The 16200-nt window shown below is 57.1% G+C and overlaps 1 protein-coding gene across 1 annotated transcript in view; it reads left to right on the top strand.

Moving 5' to 3' along the window:
• CACNA1G (calcium voltage-gated channel subunit alpha1 G) overlaps positions 1–16200 on the top strand; it is a 133366-nt gene that overhangs the window by 37943 nt on the left and 79223 nt on the right. Inside the window, 7 exon segments of the mRNA XM_080560363.1 lie at positions 4816–4913; positions 7138–7297; positions 9193–9484; positions 10001–10093; positions 11744–12542; positions 12635–12679; positions 14175–14542. Of these exon segments, the coding sequence (XP_080416489.1) occupies positions 4816–4913; positions 7138–7297; positions 9193–9484; positions 10001–10093; positions 11744–12542; positions 12635–12679; positions 14175–14542 (1855 nt within the window).

Raw genomic sequence — 16200 nt, 5'->3', positions numbered from 1 at the left:
TTTGGCCAGACAAGGGCTTCCCTGTGCCTCTGCAGCCCCGCAGATCGAGCTGTGCTGTAAGCTAGCCTCATCAAACCAAACAAAAAGCAGCAAAACCCCGCGGGTTGGTCCTTTCCTCAGGAGGGGGGCTTGCATCAGGTGAGGATTTGGTGCCTCCAGGGCTCCTCTCTGCCTTCTCCAGGCAGGGTCGGGCAGGGCTCCTCTGGGGCTCTGGGTCGGCGTCTGCCTTCCTGCCCCCCCGCGAGCAGGGCTGTGCATCATCCTGTGTTTGAGTTGTGCGGCTCTGCTGTTCCTCCGGGCTCAGTCAGTTGTTTGGCCAAGTGTCCCGTTTGTGCCTTGCTCCTTGGAGCGGTGACGGGCCTCCTAGAGGACTTTCTGACAAAGTTAAACACTTCTGGAATATTTTGCTTACAGTTCAGGAGGAGCTGGGGCTGGAGGTGGCTGGCAGCCCGCTTGCTTTTGAAGCAGACATACCATTTCTTTTTCCCTTTGCTTCCTGAACGCTTCTTGTAATGTTTGTTTTTTGTTTTTTTTTTTTTTGTTCTCCCTGTGCTGAAGGCAGTATTAAAAGGTTAGCTCCACCGAAGCTTTCAAAAACAACTCTTAAGGATGTCTTGCTCCCTCCTGTTTTCCAAGTGCTGAGTTTCAGGGCTGAGATATGCTGCAGAAAGCCTTGGCATGTTCATGGATAGCAGAGAGCAAGACACACCACCTTCCCTCGCTCCACCTAAAACAAAAGCACAGGACAGTTTCTGAAAAGCTCTTTAGCCAGAAATTGGGCACGGAGACAATTCTGCCAGGTGGGTCGCTGCGGGGAGCATCAATCCCATGTCCGTGGTACCCAAAGCAGCGCTCTGGCTGCGTGCTGTGGGTGATGTTCCCAGCCCGTGGCCTCCATCTCTCGGTGCCTCTGTGCTTCAGAGGCAGGCAGGGCTTCTCCGAACCGCGCTGCAGCCGCACGAGGCACCCAGGGCTGCGTCAGCAAATGGGGTGGGCACGGGGAGGAAAGGCAAGGCACGGGGTGTGGGACCCCCGGCTGCAGCCTCCCGGTGTGACACTGGGCAAAGGCTCCTCTTTCCCCTTCATCCCTTAAAAAAAAATAATAGAAAGGTGCGGGTGAAATCTACTTTTTCGTGCCCCCTCTGTTTGCTCATAGCGGTCTCCAGCGCCTTGGGGCACCTTGAAGCAGCACCCCGGGACTGTGGCTGCGCATTGCTGGTGGTCGGGTAATTGTGCGTGTGAGCGGTCGGGTAATTGTGCGTGTGAGCGGTCGGGTAATTGTGCGTGTGAGCGGGCGATTTGCACACGCAATTACCCGATGTGCAGCCGCCCTCCCCGCCGACTGCAGCAGAGGCCGTGCCCGGCCCTCAGCAACACCGGTGCTGCTGGCCGGCCGCGGGGAGCCTCCTGCCTCGTCCCCGGGGGGCAGCGGTGACAGAGCCAAGCCAAGCCACCAGCCGTGACCCCAAACCTCCGGGTGTCCCCACGGGGGTCCCAGCTTGGCCATGGGGTGCTTTCGGTGAACGCCTCGGGCACCGCTCCCTGCCAGCCTCCCGCAGCCTCCCAGGCGGAGCAGCCTCGGCGCAGGGAGGCTGCTGTTTGCAGCAAGCCCTCAGCAGCCGCCCTCGCAGCCCAGCTGACTCAAACCTACCTGCAAAAAGGGGTATTTTTGGGAAGTTTTAGGACTTTTTTTTTTTTTGAGAGAAATCTCATTTCTCCCAGTTTTTCAGCTTCAGCTGAACTTGCTGCTGCTCCAAAAGCCCCGTTTTTCAGGTGTCCTGGCTGGGACTCACGGTGCCTCTGCACAGCCGGATCCAGGGGCTCACACTACCTCCACCACTTTTATTTTTATTCCGTCGGGCTGGAATAAAATGGAAATTTTTCAAATTAACAACGCCCACGGATGCGGTGAGACTTGCGAGGCTCAGAAAGCAACGCCTGAGCGAAAAGCAGAGCACGGCGAAGCCTGCGAGGGCCGGGAGGAAATTTCATCCCGGCTTTCTACAGATACGGCACCGCCTAAATAATTCGCCTTTGTCTTTCCCAGCGCTGATGGCTTAATATCATCCACCGATTGCTGCGCTTTGTAGATAAGGGGCGTCTGTGTGCCTGGGGTTGGAGAGCTCCTAGCGCTGCGTAAATCTGCGTCCCGGCAGCTCCATGGCGGGGGGGAGCAGCTCTTGGGGACATGGCTCCAGTGCAGGTGGGGGCTGTCACCACGCTGCTTTGGTCACTTCGGTCACGTCCCTGCCTGCGTCGCGTCCCCAGGTCCTCGGCTGTCCCCGCGCTGTGGGTGGCGGGGAGGCAGGATGCGGCCACCCAGGGCACTGCGGGGGCTCCCTGCGGAGAGCTCACGGCCGCGGGCACGGCTCCATCTCATTTAGATCAGACACGGCCCAGCGAGCTGCCAGGCCATCCCCAGGCAGGACGGGAACAGGCTCCTGCTGCCTGCTCTGTCCGGAGCCGTCCCTCGTGTGCCCCGTCTGTCTGTCTGTCTGTCTGTCCTGCTGCGAGCCCCAGGACCTTTCCCTCTGGGAGGAGTGCTTGCCAAAGGCTTCATCAGCCCTTTTCATGCATCCCCCCAGCAGCTCATCGAACGTCTGGCTTTGCAGATGCTCTGCTTGTATTCTTAGAAAGTCCAAAATGTTTCCGAAATGTTTCCTCTTTCTTTCTGAATAACTCCGGCGACCGGCGGCTGCCGAGCGCTCTGATGAGTCTCAGCATCTGATGCGGATCCACCCTGCTTAATGCCGAGCATTTTTCTGAACTTTTAACTTCGCTGGGCACTCGGGACCACAGCAGAGGCTTTGACAGGCGTCGTGCTTTCACATTTGAGCAGAAATGACGTTCGGGCTGAAGCTTTGTCGTGGGCTTTTTACACCATGGATTCTCAGTGCGCCGATGCGATACGGGCTGGTAAATGCTCCTGTCACCTCCCTGGTGCTCAGCACCCTGACGTTTGCTCTCCCTGGGGAGCTTTGCTGGCCAGGGACTGGATTGATCCCTCCTGCGCGTGGGAGGAGACCTCTGAGCTGGTGGGTGCTCGCTGGTGATGCCCTTCAGTGACTGTACCCCCGCACCCACCTGCTCCTGGTCCTGGTATTGAGCTCTTTGCTCAAGGTAGTGGGATCCTTTTTTTTTTTTTTTTTAATTTGACATTATAATTGTTTTTTAGTACGTTAAATCAAACCGCGCTCTACAACATGCCCTTTGCAGATTACAAGCACGCTCATCTCTGGGAGTGAGTCTGGAGCTGTCGTTAATCAGAAAACGATTTGTCTTGGTGCAAATAATCATGTGCTGCTCTGAATTTTGCTGTTCGCCTCTGTTTTAATTATGGATGAAAGAAAAGCAGTATGTTCGACATGGGCTTTTTACCAGAATCCTGCAAACCATATGAAAATCTTATTTCCAAACACCGAGGGGTATTTTAGAGCTGTTAGAGGCTGGGGAAGCTTTGGTGGCTCTCCCTGGTGGGGACACAGCTCCAGGATAGGGTCAGTGCCGTGCCCTGCAGAGGGGGGCTGACCTTGCATGAGCTCAGACGTGCCCCCGTGGCCCTGCCACTGTCCTGCCTAGCCAGAGGACGAGGACAAACCTCTGGTGGCTGCATGTGGTGCTCCTGGCTAGGACACAGAAGAATTTATTGAGGCTGCTTTGGTGTTAGCTATGGTTTGGTAGTCATCGTTGTTGGAGCCTACAAAGAGAAATGGGGTTAGGTATCACTGCGTCAGGCGTGGAGCCATAGGGTTTGGGGATCACACCAAGAGCTCATCTCCAGCAGGGAGGGATGGGGCAGCACCACATACCTTTGAGCAAGGCACCAGCAACGCCTCCTCCAGCAGCCGGTGTCTGAGCAGGTGAGGGTAATTCGGGCTGGGACAGGCGTGGAGACGGCTGGGAGCAGAGAGCCTGTCTGTGAGACGGGGCTGGGAGAGCTCGCTTTGTTTGGCTTTGCAGAATCAAGGCTGGGAGATGTGCTTTGTGCTCTGTCAATACGTCGGGTGGGTAAACACCGGCGACACAGAACGGCTCCAGGAGCAACTTAAAAGGCAGCGCTGGCGTAAGAGCAAATGCATGTGAGCTCGCCCTGAATAAATTGAGGCTGGAAATTAGGCTGCTAACCATCAAAGCTGGAGGGAGGGAACCACCCAACTCGCTTCAAGATGGAACTTGATAATTTTCGGAAGAGATTAATATCCTGTGGTTGCCTGCAGCAGCAGGAGCCCGGCTGTGCAGGGAGCCTCGCGGTTCTGTCGTCGCGTTTGCCTGGCTCTGCCTCTTCAGAGATGCTTTTCGGCAGGTCTCTCGTGCTTTCCTCCAGGACGAGGGCCAAATCCCAGCAGTGACATAGCTGGTGGCCCCGCTGTGCTTGAGCAAAGGTGTTGTGAGCAGGATGAGATGGTGCTGGGCAGCCCCAGGGTCTCTCACAGGAGAACTGCAGCCTTGGGCGAAGTCAGGTGAAGGTGGCGCCTCGTTGTGCTGAGCTGTAAAATGGGAGCAATCAGTCATTATAAACAGGGCTGTGTCTGGCAATTTCCCTCCTGCAGTGAGCAGGGACTTTGAGAAGCTTCTGCCCTGGATCCTGTGCAGAAGCAGTAACCAGAGCAGATGAGAGAGAGGTGAGAGATCTGGCTGCGTGCGCTCATTGACTTTATTCTGATCTGCAAACAACCCTTAATGAATTCCTCTGGTAAACCTTTCGGAGGGGAGAGACACAGTCAAATGCCTTCAGTGAGCAGTTGGCATACAGTTTGATTTGCAGCGTTTGATAATCCCGAAGACCCTTGACACTCGTCCCTGTCTGCCTTGCAGGATGCTGGAGTACTCGCTGGACCTGCAGAACGTCAGCTTCTCGGCCGTGCGCACCGTGCGCGTCCTGCGGCCGCTCAGGGCCATTAACAGAGTCCCCAGTAAGTTGGATTTTTGCTCTTCCCTTATAATTTTTTTATATCCGTACCCCAAAGTTGGGAGAACAAACACTGATGCTTCCCATCTTCCATCAAACGTTCGCCCAGGCCCTGGTGGTTCTAGGTCCTACCACCGTTCCTGGGTTTCCAGTGCCTGGCACTTTCCTATTTCAAACAATATTCTTGTCCGTGCCCTTGGGTGCCACCAGACAAGATGTCTGTCCCAGGGCTGTGTTCAGACTCCTTTCTTTCTCATCTGAAGAGGGCCTTAGGAGGCTGCGAAGGTGAAGGGATGCAGGTGGTGGGGAGCCAGCAGCCTTTCCCATGCAGCGTGGGCAGAGGGATCCAAGCCCTCCCTGCACTCCCCAGTTCTTTCCTGGAGAAGCTGGGACACAGAAATCGTGTCATGCCTGGAGGCAGCCCCTGGGAGGCACCGAGGAGCCTCCTCGAGCAGCATCTCTTGCTCCACTCCCCACAGCTGGTCTGTGCAGCAAACCTTGCCTGCAGAGCTGCCTGGGTGCCCATCCGAGTACTCCAACCACAGCATAAAAGAGCCCCCGTTTTTGTAAATTTAGCATAGCCCACTCTCGAACTGATGGCCACGTGCAGTTCTGCCTGCTGGTTTCACCCTAGAGAAGATCCCTCACCTGCCCTGAGAATCGAGGTACTGGTTTTAATGCGAAATAATTCATCCAAGCCTTTTTCTCCCTGGGAAGCAAAGTGAGTCCTGCTGCTGGGGGATTCACAGCCTCATGTGAGTGCAGTGATGCTCTGAGGCTTGTGAAGTACCCGGGGAGCACCAGGAAACATTGCAAGATCTTCCTCTCGGAGAGAGAGTTGCCAGCTCCAGCATCGCAGCAGGCAGCCCAGCCCGCCGCTCGGAGCTGCCTTGGCCATTGCAAACCCCCAAACCCCGTCCTATTCCCCAGATTTCCTGCTGTGCTGTGGGAGAGAGCCAGTGAGCCCTGTGCCCCCCTGAGGCTGCAAGGATGGGGTGTGCTAGGTGTGGGTATGGCTGTTAGAGGTGTCCTCCTCCTGCTCCTGCAGCCCTGGGTGCTGGATGCAGCGTTGTTTTAGCCAAATTGCCTCCAGGCGTGAGCCCCTGTGCCTCCATGAGCACTGGTCAGCTCCAGCTCCGTGCTGGGAGTGCCTGGGCTCTGTTTATTTTTCTGGTCCCGACTCTGAACCTGGCTTGCTGCTGCTGGTTCAGACGTTACTGTGCCCTCCGAATCCTCTCTGTGATGGGTTTTTTTCCCCGCTGCTGAACTGACGGATGGCTGAATTTATCTGCCACCGTCTGACTGGGGATGTAACTCACTTAATGCGTTTTCAAATCCCGGGTAATTCATCTTGGCTCCTGTGCAACGTAGTTATGATGGGATAGAAATATAAGGTGGGGAAAGAAGGTGGAGAGTTTTGTATGATGATAAATGCAGCAACCACGGAAAGTCACTCCAGTTAATTAGGAGTTGACTCATGGTGGTTGCTCCCCAGCAGAGGAGTAAAAGGAAAAACCTGATGGAGGAGACGACAGCATCAAAAAGCTTCTTGAAGTATCGAAGTAAAGGAAGCAATAGTAAGGGTTCCTTTAAATGAAAATCAATGTAAGCGAGTGAGAGAATGCAGAAGATGGGGAAGGAAGGAGAGAGAGAGATGAGCAGAATATTACAGAGATGTCAGATAAAATCAATTTTTTTGTGTGTAAATGTCAAGTTGAAGTCACCATCAATTTGTCTTTGTTACAGAACTGGCTGTTCCTGAGCTCGTGAGAATAAACTGCCAGAGAAAATCCAGTGTTTGAAGGAAAAGAGGGGATTTAGGGTAGACGAGAGGAGTTAGGAAGGGAAGGGAATTTTAATACAGCCTGAGTGGGGAAAGCAATAGGGCTGAGCAAGGGAGGTGTCAGAGTTGGATCTTGGGGAAGGAAAGGGGCTGGTAATTGGCAGAAAACTTTGAGAGGAAAAGAGGAATCGGGACGGGGAGTGGAGGAAGGGAGAGGAGAGGGGAAGGTGGGCTGTGTGCCCGGGAGTGGGGCCAGGCTGGGCGGGGGTACCCGGGGTGGGTGGTGGGGCCGGGGGGGGCCTGCAGCATGTGGGGGATGAGGGGAGCAGAGGGGAAGGAAGGGTATAGATGGAGGGGAAAAGGAAAAGATCAGGAGGCCATGGATGAAAGGAGAAAATTCAGTGCAGATTTTCCCTCTTCGGTGAGTGCTTCCTCCTCCCCCCAGGTATGCGCATCCTGGTGACGCTGCTCCTGGACACGCTGCCCATGCTGGGGAACGTCCTCCTCCTCTGCTTCTTCGTCTTCTTCATCTTCGGCATCGTGGGAGTCCAGCTCTGGGCGGGTTTGCTCAGGAATCGCTGCTTCCTCCCCGAGAACTTCAGCATGTGAGTCCTGTGGCCGTGTCCATGGCTGGAGCGTGGGGGAGCGTTGGGGCTGTCCAGCAGAAAGCCCCGGTCCTCCGTGCACGGTCCCAGCTCCGAAATGCCACCACGGCTCCTGCCATGGTGCACATGGATGGAGCCGGGCCAGCTGCAGCAATTTGCCATTCGCATCCCGCAGTGCTGCCCTTAGCCCTCAGCCGGCGCTGGGAAGCCTCTGTGATTGATAAGAGCCTCCAAGAAAGCAACCAGGCTTAAGAGCTGAGGCTTTCTAAATTCAGCATATCGTTAACGTGTGACCTTTTCTGCATTCGTCAGGATGCTGAGACCTGAATCCCGTTCGGCAGCTGGGAGTGCTTACTGGTATGGCATTTGTGGTCCCACCTGAACCGCAGGGGAGGCTGAGGGAGCTGGGCACGCACTTCATGATGCTAGACACTTCTTAGTCTCGGAGCAGGAGACAGTCCCTGCCTAAAAGTGCTAATTTTTCACAGATCCCAGCCCCCAGATTTGCGCTCGGTGATTTGGTTGTCTTCACATACAGCAACCGAGCTGCAAATAGTGCCGGGAGCCCAGCACTGCGAGGAGCATCCCAGCCTGGCAGCCTTTGGGGCTGTAATTAGGGCTTCTCAGATGCAAAACAGCTCCAAAAATGTCACCTCTTGGTGCTTCGCCTCCAAACGCAGCCTCCCTGGTGCTGATCCAGCTGGATCCACACTGGGATGCACGAGTGCGTAAAGCAGAGGCTCTCCCTTTGCACACCCGACGATAATGATGGGCTCTCAAGCCCGGAGCTGGCACGAGGCACCTCTTAGCCTCTCCCACATATCCCCCAACCGTCTGCCACCCCCTGCAGGCTGTGCCCCCCAGGGGAAATCAGGGGAGCCATTACCAGGGCAGGACCCCGCTAAGTAAATGGCATTAGGGCAGGGGGACTCCTTCACCCTTGGGTAAATCCAACCGAGCTACAGGTTTGGGTGCCGCTTAATTGAGCCAGAATTCCAGGGGTTTTGATAAGCTCTGAAGGGTATTAGAGGCAATTCTGCAGGATTTAACCGGGCTGAACTAGGCTTAAAAGTATCTTTGTGAGCTTTAGTGGGAGTACTGGCAGCATTAAGGAGGCAGCTTCTTGCTCTGGAAGCAGCCAGTTTCTGGCTGGCCATGGCTTCTTTCATCTCTCTGAGTGTTTTTGCCGTGCTTGCTGTGGTAAGGCCACCCTCAGAGGGAATTTATAGCTTATCTATGGGCTGAACAGGCACTGAATTGTAGATGGAGGCCGCGCCTCTGGTTTTAGGAAGGCCTGGGAGGTCCTTGTTCATAGAGTCTCCCTAAGCCGTGCTCAGCATCACTAGGACAGGAGATACAGGAGCTTAAAGTGGCCAATTTCCGTCTTAGTGCAGCAAAGAGGGTTCAGAGAAGTGCTGCTAGGCTAAACCCTGCTCTTAGTGCCCCAGGTCAAAGCCGTTGGTCTTCCAGATGGAGAGACTCTTCGTAATGCCATCAGAGGGGTCGTTCCAAAGCCACGACACAGCAGTGCTTCACCAGTCTGACCAACCTCTTCCACTTCTTGTCTGATTTCTTTTTCTATTCCTCTATTTCCATCTGTTTCCCCCTCCTTCTATTGATGAAGAGTTTGTACGGGGCAGGGATCAGGGGTCCCAGCCCCGCCAGCGACACGCTGAGTGACTGAGTGCACTGCCTCAGTTTCCCTAAGCCCCAACAGGGACATCACTACCCCCAGGGGGGCTGCAGGAAGCCCAAGGGGATTTAAGCAAACAATCAATCAAAAATCCCTTTACGATGCAGAATAAAAGATGTCACTTCGTTGTCGTCACGTTTGTTACCACGCCAGACTGCCTGCAGTCCCTGTGCAAACCCCAGCCCTGTCTGGCCCCTTTCAGCCCCTACGCGGTGGATTTGGAGCGGTACTACCAGACAGAGAACGAGGACGAGAACCCCTTCATCTGCTCCCAGCCCCGCGAGAACGGGATGCGCTACTGCCGCAGCATCCCGACGCGCAGGGAGGAGGGCCTCGAGTGCACCCTGGATTACTACTCCTACAACGACACCACCAACACGTCCTGTGTCAACTGGAACCAGTATTACACCAACTGCTCAGCTGGGGAGCACAACCCCTTCAAGGGTGCCATCAACTTCGACAACATCGGCTACGCCTGGATCGCCATCTTTCAGGTGAGCCTGGCGTGCAAACCGTCACGGGGCAGGGGTGGGACGGCTGGTGGTGCCTCCCCAGATGTCGTGGGGCTGTGCAACCCCATTCCCAGGGCTGTGGTGCACCAGCAAGCACTTCTGTAGTAGCACAAGGATGCTCGAAATGGCAGGGAGACAGCTTAATGCTTGCTTTGATAATGGTTCCGCGGACAAAAGCCTGGTCCCAAGTGCTGTGTAGGTGCAGGAGGACCGTGCTGATGTAGAGCAGAGCCTAGAGCCTGCTGTTGTCTCTGCAAAGTGTAGAGTTGGCCTTACATCCAGCTGGAAAAGAAGGGCTGGATCCAGCCCTCGCTGTGGGCCACCAGTACTGTGGCTGTCAGCACCGGTGGGAGCGGGATTTGCTTCTTCGGTGTCCCGTACTGCACCCAGACCGGCTATGGGGTGTCGGAATTGGCCCAGGCAGGAGAAATGTTGCTTGTTCTCTTGGTGCTGTAACGGAGCCTCGCCGGGTTGGTTTTCCCTTCCTGCCTCTGCCAGGTCATCACGCTGGAAGGCTGGGTGGACATCATGTACTTCGTCATGGACGCGCACTCCTTCTACAACTTCATCTACTTCATCCTCCTGATCATCGTGAGTGGCCTCGCGGGGACGGGGGGTTCTCCAGGTGTTGTGGAGGGGGTGGAGTGGCCGAGAGGAGCAGGCGGATAGCACGGGGTGTGAGGCTGGTCCCACGTAGCAGAAACCAGCCTGCCGCAGGACATGCAGCTTCGGCACGGCACTGCGTTGTGCTGCAAAGGGAAGGTGCGCGTAAGCTATGGTAGTTACACTGCTGTTGCTTCTCCTACTTCTCTCCTTGTCCTCTGAGGTCCTCTCCCTTAGCTGCCTCCTTGAGTTCAGGTTTAAAAGCAGGGAAATTTCCCCGATCAGGTCTTGAGCCGTGGAAGGGAGGAGGCTACCCAGAGGTTCCCCCGTACCGAAGAGCCCAGCTGGCTGGGCCTCGGTGCAGAGGGGACGTTTAGGGAAACAGCCCCAAACTTCAGAGAGCAGAGGAAGAAAGGAGGGAAGGGATGACTGCCCACAGCCCACCCACGCTTTCCAGCGTCAGCCGAGACCACCCACAAAGGAGCCAACAAAGAGTTTCGGAGGGGTGGGCTCCACCATGGGCTTCATCTACGCGAGCGGCGGTGTCTCCCGCGAGTGGAGGAGCTCATTGTCTAGACTCCCTTTATCGTCAAGGGAGAAAAATAGGTGCTTTAAGGGGCTGATTCATCTGCTCCTGAGGTAGACATTCAAAATAAATTAGATGCATTGCAGACTTGATGTGCCTATTCCTCTCCTGACTCTAAAGGATCATTAGGTGCCTCACTCAGATGTAGCTGAGATAAGTGAGATGAATCCCTTTCTTCCTGTCTAATTGGACTCAATCCAGCAAAATAGCTGCACATCCTCCATTAGACCATTGTGGGGATTTCTGGTCCTCATCAAACCAGGACTCAAACCCTGATGAGAAGGTAGGAGGCTGTTTAGCCCATGATGCTTTTTCTGGTTCATCTATTAGCTTTCCCCAAAAAAAGAAGCAGTCCCTTGCTCTCTGCGTCCCCAAAACAGCAGAGAGGAAGGACAAACAGTGCTTTCCCGGGTGCCGTGCGGGCACTGCTAGCGCTTTGTGGCAGCCCATTAGCATATCAGAAATTCCTTGTGATCCAGGCTGGCATCTGCGGAAAGCAGGACCTCGTGAAAACCCTGGTTGGAAATAAAATCTCAAAGCTGTGGATGCAGACTGCTGCTGCCCTTGCGTAACAGTAACCCGCAAATCCCGTTAGCAGGGGAAAGGGATCTGCTCGCAAGCTACCCACACACTGCCAGAAAAATCGCTCCTATCAGGAGGGCTCAGCGCATTCATCGTAATGCCACTAATTGCGATAATTACAACTGCTGTCTGCGGAGAGAGAAAAACACGGTCTTAAAAGAGCAAAAGCTTTTTGTCAAAATAATCTCCTCCTGCCTTTGATCTCTGACGTCCTCTGTGGAGCCCTGGCGTGGGAGTCCCCGGGGTAGGGACATGGGGGGGCTTGTCTTGGAGGATGAGTCAGGCGTGCTGTGGTCCTGGCTGGTGGTCCTTGATGGGGGACACGAGGTCTGGCTGGTGGACCTCAATGGGTGACACCAGGGCCAGATGGGGTTTGCCCCCTGCTCCTTGCATGGTGGTGTAGGGCGAGGAAGGGCCGTGGGGTGGGCAGAGCTGAGGACATGGGGCTCTGATGGCTCCCGTCCCCTTAGGTGGGCTCCTTCTTCATGATCAACCTCTGCCTCGTGGTGATAGCGACGCAGTTCTCGGAGACGAAGCAGCGCGAGAGCCAGCTGATGAAGGAGCAGCGGGTGCGCTACCTGTCCAACGCCAGCACCCTGGCCAGCTTTTCGGAGCCGGGCAGCTGCTACGACGAGCTCCTCAAGTACCTGGTTTACATTGCCCGTAAAGGCAGCAAGCAGCTCGTGGAGGTCTACAGGGTGGCGGGCGTGAGGATGGGCTTCCTTGCCAGCCCCACCAGCAAGGCGAGGGCTGACAGGCACGCCGGCAAGCGCCGGGCCAGGAAAAGGTCCTCGGTGCACCACCTCATCCACCACCACCACCACCACCACCACCACTACCACCTGGGCAACGGCAACCTGCGGGCGCCCCGTGCCAGCCCGGAGATCAGCGACGTGGACACCAGCTCCCTCCACAACGGCACCAACCGGCTGATGCTGCCCCCGTCGGCACCGAACCCCGGCGCCGCCCCCGGCACCACCGAGTCCGTGCACAGCATCTACCACGCCGACTGCCACGTGGAGCCGCTGCGCTGCCGGCCATCCCTCCCACAGCCGGCTCTTGGCTTGCCGAGCCCAGAAGGTGTCCCCAGGGGCATGGGGGGCGGCAAGGTGTACCCCACGGTGCACCCCAGCACCTCCCATGAGGTGCTGAAGGAGAAGAGCCTGGGGGAGGCGGCGGTGGGGGCCGGCAGCAGCACGCTGACCAGCCTGAACATCCCGCCCGGGCCGTACAGCACCATGCACAAGCTGCTGGAGACGCAGAGCACGGGTGAGTGCCGGGGCTGGGCATCGGCGTGGGGCTTCCTTGCACAATCGTGAGCTCTTTTCTGATTGCCTTCTCTTTCGTCCACGTCTTTCCAGGGTTCTTTTCGGTCCACGTTACGGATAAAGGTGATGGATTTGCAGGTGAGGCCAGCAGGAATCTTCCAACCTACCTAAAGCATCTCAGCCAGAACAGAGAGAGAGATTTCAAACGTCCAGGCTTTGTACTTGGGGGGTGGGGAACAAAAAAACAACAAGGGAAATGAATGGTTTCAATGAACCCATTTTCTTCCCCTTCAAAATCTCCCCCCAAAATACAATTTATTTTGTGATTAGAGGGAGCACTCCCCAGATCCCCGCACTCCCCAAATCATCTCAAGCTTGGCTCAAGGACACTGCACAGAGCTGGAGCCCAGCCTGGCTGCTTCAAAATAGCCAAGTCCTTTCCTCAGTAAAAGTCAAGGGCTGGTGGGGGCTGCTTGCCCCCCGCTCGGTGCCAACCTTGGGTGCAGATGCCTCCGGACCGAGGAGAGCTGAGGCTCAGCAGACCCCGCAGCGCCCCAGGGCCCCAGGCTGGGGGCGAGGGGGTGTCTGTGTTTCACGACTTCTCAATGGCATTCGCAGATGCCGAGCATTAAAAATTCGCCCTGAGCGATTTGCTCAGGAAGTCTGCAGCAGAGCCAGGAACTGAACGCAGCTCTCCCCAGGCGAGGGTTTCATACCTTCACCGCAAGGCGCTCTTTCCCCTTCCACATCCTGAGGTTTGGGAGCTCGGGCCAACCTCGTTCAAACCCTCTTGGCCTCCAGGCAGCATTTCCAGGCCAGGCTTTCCCAGGCAGTAGATGGCATCCCCATCCTGCCACGGTGGCCTTCAACACTGCAGGTTTCGACCTTTCCAGGTGGGAACTGCACAGGGAAGAGCCGAAATCCCCCAGCCCCTGGAGCAGGGCTCTGAGCTGTGCGGTGCTGGGCTTGTGCTCGTGGTGCTGTGCAGGAGTCGGGAGCTTTGCAGCTCGCCTCCCCCCTAGCAGCCAGCTGGTGATGGGGGGAATATCCCGCTGCTGCTGTCCCCCGGGGAGCCACCTGGCAGCTGGGAGCTGCCGTGGGGGGAAGCTGGGGATTTTGGAGCATCAGCAAACAGCAGGAGCGGGAAAGGAGGCTGCTGGCGGCGGTGCTCCCGCTAATTGCAGCTCAGAGAGTGCCAGGGCTGGAGGAGCTGCTTGATTTCTCTTGGCCTTCACGGCCAAGGGTGCAAGGAGACGGGTGCTGGGCTGGGGGGGGTGCTGGGGGCAGCGAGGAGGGGAGTGAGCGGGGAGCTGGTGCTCAGGGAGCAGGAGCTTTGCTTGGGGATCTTTAACCCTTTGGGAAATGCTCTGTGAGGAGTGAGAAAAGGGCTGGATGTGCAGGTGACTATGGCTCCTTGCATTAACCGAGGGCTGGGGTGCGCTTCGGCCAGGCAGGTTCATGTTAACACGTGCTGATGGCACCAGAGCTGCCTCTGCTCGGGAGCCCTTTTCCCCTTCACAAGTACCTGTCGTGTTGAGGACAATTTTTTGCTGCTATCAGGGACAGGGGACCGCTCTCACCACCTCCCACCCTGCCTAACAGCCCACCCTCCCCTGCCCCGTTGGCGTTTCAGGTCCCTGCCCGAGCTCCTGCAAGATCTCCAGCCCCTGCACCAAGCTGGACAGCGGCTCCTGCAACCCCGAGGGCTGCCCCTACTGCCTGAAGGCGCTGGCGAGCGAGGCCGAGCAGACGGACAACGAGATGGCGGACTCGGACAGCGAGGAGGGGGTCTACGAGTTCACGCAGGACGCCCACTACAGCGACCAGCGGGACCCCCAGCGCGGCAGGGCCCGGGCCAGGAGCGCTGGCAGGGTGCTGGCCTTCTGGCGCGTGGTGTGCGAGACCTTCCGGAAGATCGTGGACAGCAAATATTTCGGGCGCGGGATCATGGTGGCCATCCTCATCAACACGCTCAGCATGGGCATCGAGTACCACGAGCAGGTGAGCCGGCTCGGCGCTTCCAGCTCGCGGGCAGCGACCTCCCGCAGTCCCGGGGGGTGGGACGAGGTGATCATCTCTCAAGGTCCCTTCCCATCCCTAATTTTTGTGATCCTGGCTGTGCCAGGGCTGCTCGGCTCCATGCCGAGCCCCCTGCCACGTGGCAGCCGCCGGGGTCGGTGCAGCCGCAGGCAGGAGCGTCTGTTGAATGCGCGGTCCCCGGGGAGGATGTAACAAATGCCTTCGCCTCCCTGGTGAACGCTCCAGCAGCAGCATGCTGAATCCAAAATAGACAGCGCCGGCTATTCCTCCGCTCTATTATCTCGGTCCTTGCAGGCAAGAGGCTGCCTCTGCTCCAGCCTCTCATCCGCTTGTCAGCTAGGCGAGCTTTTCCCTGTATGTAGTCATTAAGGAAAGAAGTTGCCAACCTGGAAACGTCTCTATAAGGATGACAAGAGCTCTGCTTTCAGAAGCCGCGGTCTGGTCTCTCGCTCGGGTTTTGTGGCTGCATGCCTGGGTGCTGCCCTGCTGCTGCACCGCGTCGTGCCCCGAGCCCCACAGACGCTGCATGGGCACGGGACGGGCTGTTTCCTGGGTTCCTGCAGGTGCATCGTTCGTTGGGGGGAAGAGTTTATTAGCCTGGTTGCCGAGATGCTGCAAAACCTTGCTACGTGCCCTCTGGTGCTCGACGGCAGCCGGCACGGTGCTGCTCGCGGGGCGCCGGGGCTCTCCCTCCCAGCCACAGCCAGCCCTGTCCCTGCGCCAGCCTCTTCTGGGAACTCCCTTGCTTCTGGAGTCGTCCTTGTTTACTTCTCCCCCATCCTGGCACATTTTCTGTTTGCACAGTCACTCGCCGCTGTGTGCGGAGGCGTTCCTCCGCTGCCTGCAGCGCCCCGTGCCAGACCAGCTCCAAGTCCCCGTGTCCTCCCGTGCCGTTAATGCCTCAGTGACTGAGCGGCGGGGGCGCTCGGGTGTGCTAAATGTGTCCCTTCCAACCAGCGCCTTCTCCCTGACGGCCTAATGCAGGCTGGCTGCCAGCCTCGGTTTTCAGCCCGCGTTAAGCGGCAGTGCTCTCTGCGGTGCTGCCGGTGGGATCGCCCGCCCCGCCTCGCCTTCGTGCGCTGCCCCTTGTTGGGTGCTCGTGGAGCCGTGCGAGGAAGTGTCCGTGCGTCTGCTTAATTATAAAGCTCTTCTCCTTTATATTTCTCCTTTGAGTGGCTGGAAGGTGACAGCGGAGCCGCGGTGGCTCTGTTGCCCACCGCCTTGCTGGGGTTGCCCGAGGGTGGTCAAAGCTCCTTGCCATCACCAGGAGCGCCTCCAGGAGATGCTGGTGCAGGCTCCGGCTGTGCGTGCACCAGGGACCATCCCGCCTGGATGGATGGCAGGGCAAGCTCCTGGCATCAAACACCACAAAGGCATCAGCTCCTTAATTCTCGGGATCGGGGGAAAGCTGGCAGCGGGCTCCCGGCCTCTGCCCCCCCAGCAGGCGGGTGGAAGAAGAGGCGGATTTGGGTGGTGGGTACCAAGGGGAAGGGAGCAGATAGGCATGAGGGGACTCCAGACACTGTGGGTGGTTGCTTCCTCTGATGGTATTTTGAAGCTACTACCGTTCCAGATTCCTTTCTCCCAGGCATGTGGAGTGAACAGCGGAGCTGTTTTTA

This window comes from Anser brachyrhynchus, assembly GCF_964034855.1.
Source record: "Anser brachyrhynchus genome assembly, chromosome: 18".
NCBI lineage: Eukaryota > Metazoa > Chordata > Aves > Anseriformes > Anatidae > Anser > Anser brachyrhynchus.
Note: the sequence above shows the minus strand (reverse complement) of the source record. Positions and strands in the feature narration are given on the sequence as shown.